Genomic DNA, 16,754 nt, shown 5'->3' on the forward strand with positions numbered 1-16,754 from the left:
ATCTTAATCTTTTTTGTTTTAATATAGAAAATAACATTTCAGAGATGTAAATTATGAATATCTCCTAAATACCTCACCTCTCTGGAATATGGTAAAGGGCTAATAGCAAACAGGACAAAAAATGAGAGAATGTTTTGAATAGAAAAAATGAACACACTACATTTTTCAATTACAGTAAAGGAAAACTTATCAAGTTTAAATATTGATTGTTGGATTTTTTTTTTTTAAGATTTTTATTTATTATTGAGAGAGAGAGAATGATAGAGAGAGAGCATGAGAGGGAGGAGGGTCAGAGGGAGAAGCAGGCTCCCTGCTGAGCAGGGAGCCCAATGAGGGACTCGATCCCGGGACTCCAGGATCATGACCTGAGCCGAAGGCAGTCGCTTAACCAACTGAGCCACCCAGGCGCCCCGATTGTTGGATTTTACTTTCTGTTGTCAGACACTAAGTAATGTAACAAAGACATGATTTGAATATTTAGAAATTATTCAAATTGGACTGTCAGGAGAGAGTTCAGAAGGATGTAAGTAGTGCTCTACCATATCAAAAGACCAATGGAACCAGTACAGTGTTTACTTTCATAACAGAAGCAGAAGATACCTGGTGCTGGATACTCCCGTCAAACTATAATTACTGAGTTGCTTTGAACCCGGATTATACTTATATTACATTGTTTAGTACCTCATTAGACTTGGCATATTTGCTTCAAACTTCTCTTTGTTATATTTTACTATACTTGAGTGACATGCAACCTGGATTTATCATTAAAGTAAATTTTTTTTTTTAAGACAAAGCATGGCTAAATCTTAAAATCTAACCTTCCCCATAGCTTGGATAGTTTTTTGTTTTTGTTTTTGTTTTTTTTTGCTATAAAGTGTAAAATATACTAGATTATGAGTTACAGCCTTAACAAAGGAAAGCTTTTTAAGAAATAATGTAAACCAGTTTTGAAGACAGATAGTTTAAAAGTGCTTATAAATGTATGTCTTTGTGAATGATTCAGAAAGCACGATATCTTCCCTTGGAATTTAGTTAGTTCTTTCATATGTTGGGACAAGCCACTTAAATAATAGAAATACTGCAGAGTCTGTGGTTTGAACCTTGAAAACTTACAGACCAGAAGGCATGACAAGGTCCTTCTTTATGTAGTTTTGAGCTTCTTCAGACCTAGTGCCCTATGGGTCGTGCTGAGGTCTTTACCTGAAATGCGTTCAAATCTGGGTGGTTTGTTAAACACAGGAAAGAAATGTCCTTGACTTGTCTTACATGTGCTCTCCGGCATGTCTGGATCTGACTCACTCTCCCTGTGAAGATCATCAAGGCAGGCTTTGTGATAGAAATCGAAGATAAGAGAGTGCTCACTGAGCAACAAGTAAGGGACTTCTACCGTCGGATAGCAGACCAGGTATGGAAGTTAGACACAAGCCAAAAAAAGCTGCTGTGTTTTCAAATGTGGTGGATTCCTGTAAGTTTGGAACCCTCCTCTTAGAAAAGCAAGTGAATAAGTCTGACCAGCCAGATAAGCTCCATTGTCCCTCTTGGTGTCCAGATGATGGTAAAGCCAAAGAAGGTGATGACGGGGAAGTCTCCAGTGGAAACAGTAGCAGCTGAGCAAGAATGGATGGTCCGATTGTACTTTGTCAGAGAGAAGCCCTGTTCAACTTATGTGCTCTCAGATTCCCTGCATCAACCTCTGGAAGCGAATACCCAGGCCTTTCCTATAGATTTTTATTCCAGGCTGCCAGGCTGAAGGCTCCCTGTCATAAACCTCACAGGGAAGCTTTAATCCTTTCATTACCTAAAGGCCCATGTCCCAAGCTATTTTCTCTTCTGCATGGGAGAGTATAAGAAAGGCAGTGCTGTGTATTGGAAAGGGCAGTGGCTTGGGGGTCAGAAGACATAGCTTCTGGAAATCTCCTGTCCAGTCTGGTAGCCATCAGCTACCTGTGGCCATTTGAATTTAAATTCATTAAAATCAAATCAAGTAAAAAAAACTTCAGAGTTTCAGGTTGCACTGGCCACATTTCAAGGGCTCAGTAGCTGCACGTGGCTACACATGTTGGAGAGCCTAGAAGAACATGTGTGTCATCAAAGAAAGTTCTAGTGAACGGCACTATGTCAGCTGGCTGCAACACTCAAACTGCTTCTCTTGGCCCCAGGAAAAGGTTGGACCCACTGCCTCAGCATCACGTGGGAACTTTTGAGATAGTCCACTTCCAAAGCCCCACCCTCAACCTCCTGAGTCATGAACTCTGGGATTGGGCTTTCCAAATCTGTGTTTTAACAAGCCCAGCAGATGATTTGGAAGCATCCTAAAGTTTGAGAATGGTTATTAGACCATCTTTAGGATCAATCCCTGTGAGCTGTGAACTTCCATCCTTCAAAGGTGTGATTGTTCACAGGGCCAACAATCACACCTTTGAAGGATTAGAGCTAATACTCACTTGCCTGGTGGTCAGGAAGGGGATGATGTCGCTTGGGTTGGGGAGTGGCTGTCTTTTTAGTCTATTTCAGAAGCCTGGAGTAAGCAGTTTATCATCTTATTTATAGCCTGACTTTGAAGATTTTGTCCTTTTTATGACCAGTGGCCTAAGCCATATTCTAGTTATATCTCAAGGAAATGAAGAGCAGCCTGCTCTGGGAGAAACTGAAACTGATCCTGAGACAGAAGCTAAAGAAATATATGAGGATCACCTTGCTATGGTCACGACTCCAATGATGAGGAAGAAGCAGGACAGGTAGCTTGAGACCAGGATATTTACCATTGTATATTGTGTTAGTAGGTAATGAAGTGTAATATCCAAATATCTCAAGATCTAAGAATGTACATTTTTTTTAATTTTTATTTTTTTAAAGACTTTATTTATTCATTTGAGACACAGAGATACAGAGAGAGAGAGCACGAGCAGGGGGAGAGGCAGAGGGAGAGGGAGAAGCAGGCTCCCCCCTGAGCCAGGAGCCCAATGCGGGGCTTGATCCCAGGACCCTGGGATCATGACCCGAGCCGAAGGCAGACGCCCAACGACTGAGCCACCCAGGAACCCCATCCAAGAATGTACATTTTTTAAAGATTTTATTTATTTATTTAAGAGAGAGAGAGATCACAGAGGGAGAAGCAGGCTCCCAAGGAGCAGAGAGCCCGATGCGGGACTCGATCCCAGGACTCTGGGATCATGACCTGAGCCGAAGGCAGACGCTTAACCATCTGAGCCACCCAGGCACCCATCCCCTTTTTTACTTAAGGCAGTTAGTGGTTATAAATTGCTAAGAACTAAATGGTTGTATATTTTCACTAATAGGTTTTTAAATATTTGAAAATGAATATAAGTACCAGACAGAGTGTTGGTTTTATGCACTGCCATTTGTGCCTTTTATTCCTCTGAAGACTCAGAAGGTTCAGTTTACCACAAGAGTCATCAGAGCAATGCCTGGGACAAAGGTGGGTAAGCAGGAACCTGCTGAGAGGAGCTGAGTCTCGAGATTCCATGATGTGTCTCTTCCCGATGGATAGCACATCTTAATTGCATTTTCTGGCAGGGCATCTCCAGAACTCCTTGTTGTCTTATTAATGTGTGTAGTGGCTTTTCTTGAGTAGCTATATCTGCTGGTTCCTACAGTGTGATGCGTTTTAGGTAGCAGGGTGACCCTACAGTCATTAGTTCCAAGCTTTAAATGGGATTGAGGGGCTTAAAGTTGAGCCAGCTGCCGACAAAGGGCTTTGTGAACAGTAGTACTTATTTTTACAGTTTTAAGGGGGAATGATAGTCAGTGGTCAGAGGGAAGGTTTGGGTGGGGAGGGTTGCACTTAAAAAGATACCAGACTTCATACCAGAACTTTTGAGCCATTAAAAAAATGTTCTGTGAAGCACTCATTGATGCAGCTTGCATAACAGAAGTCAGCATTCTGCTTGTGCCATCATTCTGGTGAGTCTGTGTCACATCCAACTTTGAAAAGCAGTTGTCTCTGGTTGTTGAAATACCGACGTAATAAGGTGAACAGTTTAGGCCATTGGTGGGGTGGGTGTGGAGTGAGATGTGTTAATCTTGCTTTGGAAAAGTCTGCAGTATTTTCTTTCCGAACTTAGAGACTTTATTTGCCTTTTGGCCCATGTTTATCCTGAGCAGTGACCATAGGCAGGCAGCATGGAGTGGTGGGGAGCATGTTTGTCTGGGAATCCGTTTTCACTGCTCGTGTTCTGGAAGCAAAGCATAACAGGTGCCAAGCACTCCTACTGTTATTTTTTAAGTGAACCCAGAACCCAAAGGATCAAGGACATAAACTCTCATGAATGATTTACATGTCTGTTCACTTTCTTTCTTTATGGCTACCTCTCCCCTACCTCAAAGCCTGCTCACCTTCCTCTCTGGGTGGTGGTGGGGCTGGTGGGTGAGGAAGAAAGGAAATTAAAAGCAGGGTAATTAGACTGGGAGCGGTAGGTGGCTCCTTCTGGGAACATGAGCAGAGCTCCCCTTCTTGGTCAGGGTGGTTGTCCCCACAGAGAAAAACTCACATGTGAACCCACATGGTCTGGGAAAACTTTCTGCATGTCAGCAGTAACCCACTGGACCCAGTGGCTGGCTGGGAGGAGGACCCAGAAAAACAGGACACGGGCAGCCACAGTTTTCATCCAGATCCCAGATTTGTTCATGATGACTTTTGATCACAGTCTATTATCCATTTGCATGTCTGTCTCCTTAATCCGCCTGTGTATTAAGAACTCAAAAGGTCTGGGGCGCCTGGGTGGCTCAGTTGGTTGAGTGACTGCCTTCGGCTCAGGTCATGATCCTGGAGTCCCGGGATCGAGTCCCACATTGGGCTCCCTGCTCAGCAGGGAGTCTGCTTCTCCCTCTGCCCTCTTCCCTCTTGTGCTCTCTGTCTCTCATTCTCTCTCTCTCAAATAAATAAATAAAATCTTAAAAAAAAAAAAAAAACTCAAAAGGTCAGAGTCATTTATCTTTCCTTTCCTACTGGAAGAGGAAGGTGTGGTTCTATTAGCTACATTGTCCAGAATCAGATAAATAGTTATTGGCAGTCTTCACTCACTCACCCATTCATTCTATTATGCATCCTTCCATTTATCTAGTATTTATTAAAGTCCTACTATGTGCCAGGCCCTGGGGATACAAAGATGGGAGGAAATGAAATGATCTCTAAAGTCCCTTTCAGCTCCAAATCTTTATGACTGAGTGAAGATGTTAATTCCTACCTCCTATAATATATTTCTCTCTCCATACAAAGTGTCTATTCGAGTCTTGGTAACCCATTTATTTCTATACATGTCATAGCTATAGAGAGCAAGTTTTTCTTTTATAAAACTCTTATTTAAATTGAAGATAATAGATACAATTACTAAAATAATCTTTAAAAGTATTTCTGGGATCAGAGCAGTCTGAATTCTATATCTTTACTCTCTACTCCCATCTCCAGACCTTTCTTGCCTCTCTAGCATCAAAGGGAACCTGTGTTCATAAGCATCTGGCCATCGGTGAGACCTGGAGTTCTGTTGGTCCAGAAATAAGAAGGGGAGGGCGGTTGTGTGGTGCTTTCTCCACTGACAGCTTTGGGGAGTGCCTGAGCTCAATTACCGGGGACCAGAACCCTGGGACAACCACCAGTCTTGGGAAGAACAAACAGTCTTGTGACTCCTCAGGGCCAGGTTGATACTGGACTTCGCTGGGCCTTCCTGACCTCCCTCTCCCCTGAAAGCCCAAGATGGAGCTGAGCAGAATTACCAAAATTGCCTGCCTTTGAGGACCAGCTCTATAAGGGCTCTTAACCATTTGTTCCCACAGGGGAACGGCAGCTTGCTTGCTTGTAGCCTAGAGGCCATTTTTGTCTTTCAGCTGTAGGGTTTCCAACACCTAACATACCAAAAACGAGATGTAAGCCCCAATAAACCAACCAAGAAAAATGACTATCCACCTCAAGGAGCCTAGCAGCCAGAGAAAGGAAGATCTACACAAAAATCAAAACATAAACCCAGTGAAAATGAACTGCTAGGGCTGGAAAAATCTTTAAGTAAAATAATAGTAATACTATTACTACTACAAATAATATATAATGCTCGAGACAAATAATATATAACTAATAATAATATATAACTACTACTACTACTAATGCTTGAGATTCAAGTGCTACACACACATAAAAAGAGACTTTCAAATTTGAACTATAAAATAGTGATTTGAACTCTAAATTCAGTGGAGAATTAATGTGATAGTTGTTTGAGATTTGAATTAATGACTTGGAAAATCAGATGAAAGAAATAGCTTAAAGTACAGAAATAAAATGAGACCGATGTCATGAGAGCAAGAGAATAAGCAATGTGGAGAATATACTGGGAAAACCAGTGTGCTAGTAAGAAAAATTCCATACAGAGAAGAAAGAACAGATGAACAATCTATATTTTGACAAACAGGGAAATAAATTCCCTGAAATGAAGAAATAAATGCATCTGCCAATTGAAAGGGCTTCCAGTGGCCCAGCCTCGACTGATGTGCAAAAACACAGACACGGGAATATCCTGGGAAAAAAACACTGTATGCCATTTCCAGAGAGAAAGAACAGGCAGTGATGTGCTCAGGATGTTTGACGCCCCAAGCAGATAATTTTCTTAATACCCCTGTCCTCTATATAATAATATTATTTTTAGTACTAATTATTGAACAAGGCAAATAATGGCCAGGAAAAAACATAAATAGTGAAAATTGTCCTTTGTGAGACATATAAGCAAAAAAAAAAGAATATTCTAATACCAAAAATGAAACAAGTCATAGATTAATACTGTTTAATTATATGAATGTGTTTTCTTAGAAAGGAGAAAAAGCATTCATAGTTATATATATATTAGTCTATCATTGAAATAAGGTGCAAATTTTGTTTGTAAGCCTTAAATTTTGAAGATTTGTCAATGGCATTCTCAAAATTGATCTTTATTATATATTCATGTGGGTTTTTTTTTTTATTCTTATGTTAATCCCCATACATTACATCATTAGTTTTAGATGAAGTGTTCCATGAATCATTGTTTGTGCATAACACCCAGTGCTCCATGCAGAATGTGCCCTCCTCAATACCCACCACCAGGCTAACCCATCCTCCCACCCCCCTCCCCTCTAGAACCCTCAGTTTGTTTTTCAGAGTCCATCGTCTCTCATGGTTCGTCTACCCCTCCGATTTCCCCCACTTCATTCTTCCCCTCCCGCTACCTTCTTCTTCTTCTTCTTTTTTTTTTCTTAACATATATTGCATTATTTGTTTCAGAGGTACAGATCTGAGATTCAACAATCTTGCACAATTCACAGCGCTTACCAGAGCACATACCCTCCCCAGTGTCTATCACCCAGTCACCCCATCCCTCCCACCCCACCCCCCACTCCAGCAACCCTCAGTTTGTTTCCTGCAATTAAGAATTCCTCCTATCAGTGAGGTCATATGATACATTTCTTTCTCTGACTGACTTATTTCACTTAGCATAATACCCTCTAGTTCTATCCATGTCTTTGCAAATGGCAAGATTTCTTTTCTTTTTTTTTTTTTTTTTTTTGGATGGCTGAGTAGTATTTCGTCATATATGTATACCACATCTTCTTTATCCGTTCATCTGTTGATGGACATCTGGGCTCTTTCCATAGTTTGGCTATTGTGGACATTGCTGCTATAAACATTGGGGTGCAGGTGCCCCTTCAGATCACTACATTTGTATCTTTGGGGTAAATACCCAGTAGTGCAATTGCTGAGTCATAGGGTAGGGGAGAGAGAGAATCTTAAGCAGGCTCCATACCCAGCCCAGAGCCTAATGCAAGGCTTGATATCACAGCCCTAAGACCATAATCTGAGCCAAAATCAAGGGTCAGGTGCTTAACCAACTGAGCCAACCCAGTGCCCCAAGAAAAACATTTTTAACCATATTTTATGTTGGTCTTCTTTATCCTCCCATGAAGTCAAGCATACATGATTTCATGTAATTAATTTTTGGATTGGTTCAACAAAAAGCTGAATTAAATACATACTCTTTGATTTGACAGAAAAATACAACTTATCTTTCGATGACATTCAATTTTTATTTGTTTTATTAAACCACAAAATATTTGTGACCTTACCAGTTTTTTCTGTCATGGTTATTAAGCTTCAGTTTATAATAATCTTAAATTATATTTTGGATTTCTACAGCTTAGAAGAATATCTGGAAAGACAACATATATCTCAGTTTTGTGATGTTGAAGAGAATATAACTGATGTTAACCACTTTATTGATATGTTCTTCCCTGATTTTAAAAATATGGAAAACCTCAAATTAGAAAAGATCCTGGCATTACTTCGACCAGCTCTCTTCCAAGAAAAGAAAGGTAAGAAATAAATATAAATACACCCTAGTATAATTACATTAAAAGATATTATTTTAAAATTTAACATTGAAGAAAAAGCACCTATTTCTTCATGTATGAAATTCAGAAGATTAAAATGAGGGGTGCCTGGGCTGGCTCAGTTGGTGGAGCATGTGACTCTTGGTCTCAGGGTTGTGAGTTTGAGCCCCATTTTGGGAGTAGAGCTTACTTAAGAAAAAATGAGAAAACAAAGTGCCTGGCACCTAAAGGGTGCTAGTTATTTTTAACTTTTTCCCATATTCACACAGCAGAGAGACTGTGACAGAGTAGGAATACAGACCATAAGTTCACACTATTGATTCCTTTTTATAGCTGGTATATGGAAATACAATTGGTATGTGTAGTTCTAGAAGCTTTGGTGTAGCTTCCTTGGGAATTTCTATGCAGACCAGGGTTTCTCAACTTCAGACCTACTTACATTTGGGGCTAGATAATTCTTTGTTGAAAGAGGTTATATCTGGGGCACCTGGGTGGCTCAGTCAGTTAAGTAACTCTTGATTTCGGCTCAGGTCATGACCTCAGGGTTTTGAGATTGAGCCCTGCCTTGGGATCTGTGCTGGGTGGGGAGCGTGCTTAAGGTTCTCTCCCTCTCCTTCTGCCCCTCCCCCCTCTAAAAAAAGAGGCAGTATCATGTGCACTGTAAAATGTTTATAACATTCTTGGCCTCTACTCACTGGATGCCAGTAGCATCCTCCACACCCCCAGTGTGACAACTAAATATCTCCAGACATTGTCAGATGCACCCTTGCAGGATAAAATGTCAGGCTGAGAGCTGGTGAAATGAACAATAAATATCATCTGCAAATTGAGATAGTTTTACCTCTTTCTTTCGAATTGGTATGCTTTTTTTTTCTTCTGCTTGCCTCATTGAACTGGCTAGAACTTCTTGTATGATGCTGATGAGGAGAGGTGACATGCATGCTTTGTTCTTGACCTTATAGCAAAAGCATTCAGTCTTTTTTTTTTTTTTTTAAGATTTTATTTATTTATTTGAGACAGAGAGAATGAGAGACAGAGAGCATGAGAGGGAGGAGGGCCAGAGGGAGAAGCAGACTCCCTGCCGAGCAGGGGACCTGAAGCATTCAGTCTTTTACCATTAAGTACAATATTAGCTCTATAGACCTTTATTTAAATTTTAAAAAATCTGACCTATTTCTAGTTTGGGGAGGTTTTTTTTTTAAATCATAAATAGATATTGTATTTTTTTTCTCAAAAATTTTTTTCTGTATCTATTGATACGATTATGTTTTATTTTCTTGAGTTTGATAATATGGCATTTGCTTTGATTTTTGAATATTGGACCAATCTTGCATCCTCCAGATAAGCCACATTTGGTTGTATATTGCTCTTTTTACATATATCTGAGTTTGATTTTTTACTATTTTGTTGCCTTTTGTGTCTATATTCATGAGAAATATTTGTTGTTTTCTTGTAATGTCTTTATCTGGTTTTGGTGTCAGAGTAATGCAGGCCTTATAAAATGAGATGAGAAGTAGGTACTCTTATTTCTCTGAAGAAATGCATATAATTCATATTACATCTTTCTTAAATGTTTATTAGAATTTACCAGTGAAACTATCTGGGCCTAGAGTTTTCTTCTTTGGAATGTTTTAGTTTTGTATTGTTTGCCTTCTTAAATCTTTTAAAATATGGATATATTTTTTTAATGAATAGACCATATTTTAGAACAGTTTTAGATTTACAGAAAAATTAAGAAAGATAATAGTTTCCATATGCCTGTTCCCCCCCCCCAACAGTTTCTCCTATTAACATCTTATACTATGGTGATATATTTTTATAATTAATGAAACAATATTGAAATGTTAACTAAAGTTCATAGTTTACAATAATGTTTGCTCTTTGTTTTGTACATTTTATGGGTTTTAACAAATGCATAGTGTCGTGTATCCCCTTTACAAGATCATACAGAATAGAATTGCTGCCCTAAAAATCACCTGTGCTTCCCCTATTCATCCCTCTCTTCCTCCCTCCTAACTCCTGGCAATCACTGATCTTTTTGCTGTCTCTGTAGTTTGCTTTTTCTGGAGTGTCATACAGTTGGAATCATAGAGTATGTAGCTTTTCAGACTGATTTCTTTCGCTTGACAATATTCATTTAAGGTTTCTCCATGTCTTTTGTTGGTATTTTCTTGATAGGTCATTTTCTTTTATCACTGAATAATTTTCCCATTGTATGAATGTACTTAGGTTTATCCAGTTACTTACTGAAAGGCATCTTGGTCGCTTACAGTTTTTAGCTAGTATGAATAAAGATGCTATAGGCATTCATATGCAATTTGTGTGTGTGTGCATGTGTGTGTGCGTGTGTGTGTGTGTGTGTGGACATAAGTTTTCAACTCAATTGGCTAAATTCCTAGGAGCATGATTACCGGATTTTATGGTTCAACTATGTTTAGCTTTGTAAGAAACTGCCACAATGCCTTTCAAAGTGGTTGTATCATTTTCCATTCCAAACAGCAATGAATGAGAATTCCTGTTGCTTCACATCCTTGTCAACATTTGGTATTTTAGATTTTTTTCCTGTTCTAATGGGTATATAATGTTATCTCATTTTTGTTTTAATTTACAATTCCCTAATGACATGATTCTGAGCATCATTTCATATGCTAACTTGCCATCTGTGTATCTTCTTTGGTGAGGTGTCTTTTCAGATCTTATGCCCATTTCTTTTTTTTTTTTTTTTAAAGATTTTTTATTTGACAGAGAGCAAGAGATCACAAACAGGGGGAGCAGCAGGCAGAGGGAGAGAGAGAAGCAGGCTCCCCGCTGAGCAGGGAGCCTAACATGGGGCTCCATCCCAGGACCCCAGGATCAAGACCTGAGCTGAAGGCAGATGCTTAACCCACGGAGCCACCCAGGCACCTCTTATGCCCATTTCTTAATTGAGTTGTCTACTTATTGTTGAATTGTAAGAGTTCTTTGTAAATTTTGAATATAATCCTTTATATAAATGTGGTTTGCAAATATTTTTCCAGGTTTTGGGCTCTGTGTTTTTTTTTTTTTTTTTTAAAGATTTTATTTATTTGCGAGAGAGAATGAGAGACAGAGAGCATGAGAGGGAGGAGGGTCAGAGGGAGAAGCAGACTCCCCGCCGAGCAGGGAGCCCGATGTGGGACTCGATCCCGGGACTCCAGGATCATGACCCGAGCCGAAGGCAGTCGCTTAACCAACCGAGCCACCCAGGCGCCCCCTGTGGTTTTTTTTTTAGCAGTCTTTTTCACAGAAAAGTTTTTATTTTTAATATAGTCCAACTTACCAGTTTTTTGTTTTGGATTCTTCTTTTAGTGTTGTATCTAAAAAAATCATTTCCAAACCCAAGGTCACCTAGATTTTCTCCTCTGTTATCTTCTAGAAAGTTTATGATTTTGTGTTTTAAGTTTAGGTCTGTAATCCAGTTGAGCTAATTTCTGTGAAAGGTGTAAGGTATGTCTAGAGTAATTTTTTTTGCAGGGGGGATGCCTCATTGCTCCAGCGCCATTTGTTGAAAAGACAGTCATTGCTCTACTGCATTGCCTTTGCTTATCTGTCATAGATTGGTTGAGTATATTTGTGTGGGTTTTTTTCTGGGTTCTCTATTATGTTTCATGGATCTTTGTGTCTGTTTTTCACCTGTTCCATGCTGTCTTGATTACTGTAACTTTATATAGTAAGGTAGAATCAGTCCTCCAACATGGTTCTTCTCCTTCAATATTGAGTTGACTATTCTGGGTCTTTTTCCTTTCTGTATAGAATCAGTGGAACTGACATCTTAACACTATTGAGCCTTCCTATCCATGAATAATGCCTATGTCTACATTTATTTAGATCCCTGATCCCTTTCACCAGTTTTGTAGTTTTATCTATCTATCATCTATCTATCTATCTATCTATCATCTATCTATCATCTATCATCTATCTATCATCTATCTCTCTATCTATCTCTCTATCTATCATCTATCAGGTTTTTATTTAAATTCCAGTTAGTTAACATACAGTGTAATATCAGTTTCAGGTGTACAATATAGTGAATCAACACTTCCATACAATACCTGTTGCTCATCACAACAAGCACATTCATTAATCTCCATTACCCATTCGACCCATCCTCCCATCCCCCTCCCCTCTGGTAACCATCAGTCTGTTCTCTACAATTAAGAGTTTGTTTCTTGGTTTGCCTCTCTTTTTCTTCCCCTATGATTGTTTGTTTTGTTTCTTAAATTCCACATATGAGTGAAATCATATGGTATTTGTCTTTCTCTGACTGCCTATTCCTTATTTAGACCCTATACAGATTTTGTTGGATTTCTACCCATGTATTTCATTTTTTGTGTGCTCGTGTAAATGGTATTGTTTTAAATTTCAAATTCCAATGTTCATTGCTGGTATATAGGAAAGTGATTGACTTCTGTATATTAATTTTAACTTGCAACTTTGCTATAGTAGTCTCTTATTGTTTCCAGGAGTTTTGTTGTTATTGTTTCTTTGGGATTTTCCACATAGACATTGATGTCACTAGAAAACAAAGACAGTTTTATTTTCTCCTTCTAAATCTATATATTCTTTTATTTCTTTTTCTTGTGTTATTTCAAACTAGCTAGGTTTTCCAGGATGATGTCAAATAGGAATGGCAAGAGGGGATATCAATGCCTTCTTCCCAGTCTTAGAGACAAAGCATCCAGTTTCTCTCCTTAAGTATGATGTTAGCAATAGGATTTTTGTACATGTTCTTTAGTAAGTTGAGGAACCCTCTATTCCTAGTTTGCTGAGTTTTAATCATGAATTGTTGTTGGAGGGGTGCCTGGGTGGCTCAGTCAGTTAAGTGTCTGCCTTCTGTGATCGAGCCCCACGGTGGGCTCCCTGCTCAGCAGAAAGTCTGTTTCTCCTTCTGCCTCTTCCTCTCGCCCTGCTTGTGCTCTCTCTCTCTCTGTGTCAAATAAATAAGTAAATAAATAAATAAATAAATAAATAAATAAATAAATAAATAAAATCTTAAAAAAAAAGAATGGCTGTTGGATTTGTCTTATGCTTTTCCTGTATCTATTGAGAGGATCATATGATTTTTCTTCTTTAGCACATTAATATGCAAATTATGTTCATTGGTTTTCAAAAGCTGAACCAGCCTTGTATGCCTGGAACAAATCCTGCTTTGCTGTAGTATATCCTTTTTTGTACATTATTAGATTTGATTGATAATATTTTGTTGAGATTTTTTTCCGTAGTTCATGAGACTATCTTATGTGACAGCTGGTGCGTGTTTCCACTTCCCACCCTTTTCCAGCACTCCTAAGAATACTTGAAATATGCAACAGACACGTTCTGGCTAATTCATTTGCTAGCACTTTTACTACCAAGTCCCTAGAAAAGAACATCCCATTGATAAGAAGTAACAAGCATTAAATCCATCCATGATGAGAATTAAAACTGCCTGTCTTCAGTATGAGTTGGTAGATGGCTGTTGCCTCATTCATGTTGGGTAAAGATGTCAGATTCATTTGCATCTGGGGCCTGACTGGCCTCTATTGGATATTGCCTCAGGCAGTCTTCCTGGTTCTTTCATATGCCCAGAAGCCTCAAATATGCCCAGAAGCCTCAAATCACCTCCAAGCAACTCTGCCAGTAAGACAAATCCTCAGAACAAAGCTTTCTGGGCAACTTTGAAATCAGACCCTCACACTTTTTATTCATAATAGAAGAAAAAGAGGTGAAAACATGATTCTTTTTCATTGTTTTCATCTCCTCTGGGACTGGTATAGTCGTCTTCTCTCAGTTTGCATCTAGCTTGTCAGAATCATTTCCATTATTGCTTAAAGTTTCTCTTTTCCAGTGAGCACAGAATATCATCTTTTCAAAAATCCATTCTGACAATCTTTATCTTCTAATTGCTATGTTTACACCATTTACATTAAATATCATTTTGGTAAATTTTGGAATTGTCTATTCTGGTTTTTCTTTCCTGCTGTCTTTTAGAATTAACTCTTTTAGTGTACCATTTTAATTTATCTATTGGCTTCTTAATTTTATGTATTTTGTCCATTTCTTTTAGTGGCTGTGCTATGGGTCAAAATATATGTGTGTAACTTTAAAACTATTTAGAGTTAATATTTTACCATATCACCTTACAGCCCCATATATCCTTTTCCCCTTTCCCCTACCCAGTGTAGTCACCAGGTCTATTACATCTACATGTATTGAGTATTCCACCAAACTGTACTGTAATTTTTTGCTTTTCAACAGTGATGAATTTTTTAAAAACTTAAGAGGAGGAAAATATTTTATTATATTCACCCACATATTTACTGTTATCTTCTATTCCTTTCTGGAGTTCCAAATTTCCCTCTGATATCATTTCCCTTCCACCCAAAGAACTTTTGTACTTTTTTTAGAGCAGGTCAACAAATTCAATTGGTTTTCTTTCATCAAGGAATGTCTTTATTTTCATTCCTGAAGGATATTTGTACTGATAATAGAATTCTGGTTTGCCAGTTTTTTTCCTTTAACACTTTAAAAATGTTGTGCTACTGCCTTCTGGCTTTATTGGTATCTAATGAAAAATCCAGTCATTCAAAGCATTTTTTACCTTATATGTAATGTACCTTTTTATTTATTTATTTGGGGGGTTGCTTTCAACCCTTAAACTTCTTGAATCTATAAATTAATATCTTTCACCAAATTCGAGGAATTTTCCACCATTATTTCTTTAAATTATTTTTTCTGTGCCAACTCTTTCTCTACTCCATCAGGGATTCCAAAGATATAAATATTAGATATTTGACATTGTCTCACAGGTTCCTGAGGCTTTGGCCACTTTTAAATTTGTTTTCTGTGTGTAGTTCTAATTGGATCATTTCAATTGTGTTAGTTTTAAAACTGAATTCTGTGATTTCCTTGTTGGCATTCAGCCCATCCAGTGAATATTTTATTTCAGTTGTAATGTTTTTCAGTTTTACACACCTTGTATGTGTATGATTCCTATGCAATGCAAAACTGGAAATAGCATCATAAGTCATAATTTGGTATGATAAGAGTATTATTCACCTTAAAATCTAATAAGCTATTTTTGCAAACTTCTAAATTTCAAATGAGGGGAAAATGCCTTATATGCCTTCATAATAATACATTTTGTATGGTATGTATAGCCAATAACCTATCAATTTAACACTTGTTATGTGACTTGTACTTAGAGGATGTTTTGAAGATTATTGAAGATGAAGGCTTTAAAATACTGATGCAAAGGCAAATTGTATTATCGGAAGAGGAAGCACAAACACTGTGCAAGGAATATGAAAATGAGGATTATTTTGGAAACCTTATAGAAAAAATGACCAGGTAAAGTAGAGTTCAGGTTTAGAAGGCACAGTCTGATTTCATTTCGAATCATTTAGGTCTTCTTTTGACACTGCCCTGGTCAGGTTGCCACACCTCTCAGTTCTGTAAACATGTGCTGAGTCTACTTCTTTGCCAATCTCACTCCTATCTCAATTCTCTGCTCAACTGTCCATTTTCTCTTATCCTCCTGGAATGTTACTGGAGTGATGGAAAGGCCTGGGTGAAGTTACCGGAGTCCATTGAGTTAAATGCCAGAAATCCAAGGTGTGTCACATTAAATCCAAGCAGAGAACATACTGAGTCTCAAGGGCTTTGTTGATCCTGAAGATCACTAGTTCTAGGAGAAGACTGAGGTACTAGAAATCTGGCAGGTTTCTAGAAGAGTAAGTGAAGTAGCAGCTGTGACAGAAATCCAGCAAGGGTGTATGAATCAGCAGGAATCTGGGAACAAAACAGAAACGGATCTATCACAATGAAGGCTCTTCTCTTCCATTCCTTAATCTGCTTCCATCCTTTTATAAGGTGTTCAATACACTCTTGAGGGTACACCAGTGGAAATTCATCTTAGACTCTTGATAAAAGGATTATCTTGACATGTTTTTGTCTATCTAATAAATCTACTTGTATTATCTATATACAATTAGCTCCTGAGCCATACTTTTTGTCTTTTTTTCTAACAGTGGTCCATCTCTAGCCCTTGTTTTAGTAAGAGACCATGGTTTACAACACTGGAAAGAGTTAATTGGACCAGGTAGTGTTGAAAAAGCCAAAGAATATCTTCCAGAGAGGTAGGATTCATATCATAGGTCCCAAACTTTTTTCATGGGAGACATTTTAATTTATTTTTGGATATGGGTACAGGAACCACAACTCTAGTCCAAGGGAGGCTCTCAGGAAAACTTCTTTTCCTGATTATGACCAGAGGCCCAGCCCAGTGGCAGCCCGAGTAAAGCCAAGGCTTTGCAGAAGAAGGTTGTGGGATGCTTGGTGTGAGGCTGGGAAGTAAGTGGTGGAGACCCAGCCAAAAGGCCATCTCTTGG

The 16,754-nt window shown here is 38.5% G+C and overlaps 1 protein-coding gene across 1 annotated transcript in view; it reads left to right on the forward strand.

The window, feature by feature from the left end:
* The window catches only part of NME8 (NME/NM23 family member 8), a 68,311-nt gene that overhangs the window by 38,236 nt on the left and 13,321 nt on the right, over window positions 1-16,754 (forward strand). The window contains exons 8-11 of the mRNA XM_064575586.1: window positions 1,313-1,405; window positions 2,551-2,738; window positions 8,174-8,349; window positions 15,570-15,714. Of these exons, the coding sequence (XP_064431656.1) occupies window positions 1,313-1,405; window positions 2,551-2,738; window positions 8,174-8,349; window positions 15,570-15,714 (602 nt within the window). The remainder of the gene's footprint in view (window positions 1-1,312; window positions 1,406-2,550; window positions 2,739-8,173; window positions 8,350-15,569; window positions 15,715-16,754) is intronic.

This window comes from Mirounga angustirostris, unplaced genomic scaffold (assembly GCF_029215605.1).
Source record: "Mirounga angustirostris isolate CCGP_5_RB_7025 unplaced genomic scaffold, mMirAng1.0.hap1 SCAF_12, whole genome shotgun sequence".
Lineage (NCBI taxonomy): Eukaryota > Metazoa > Chordata > Mammalia > Carnivora > Phocidae > Mirounga > Mirounga angustirostris.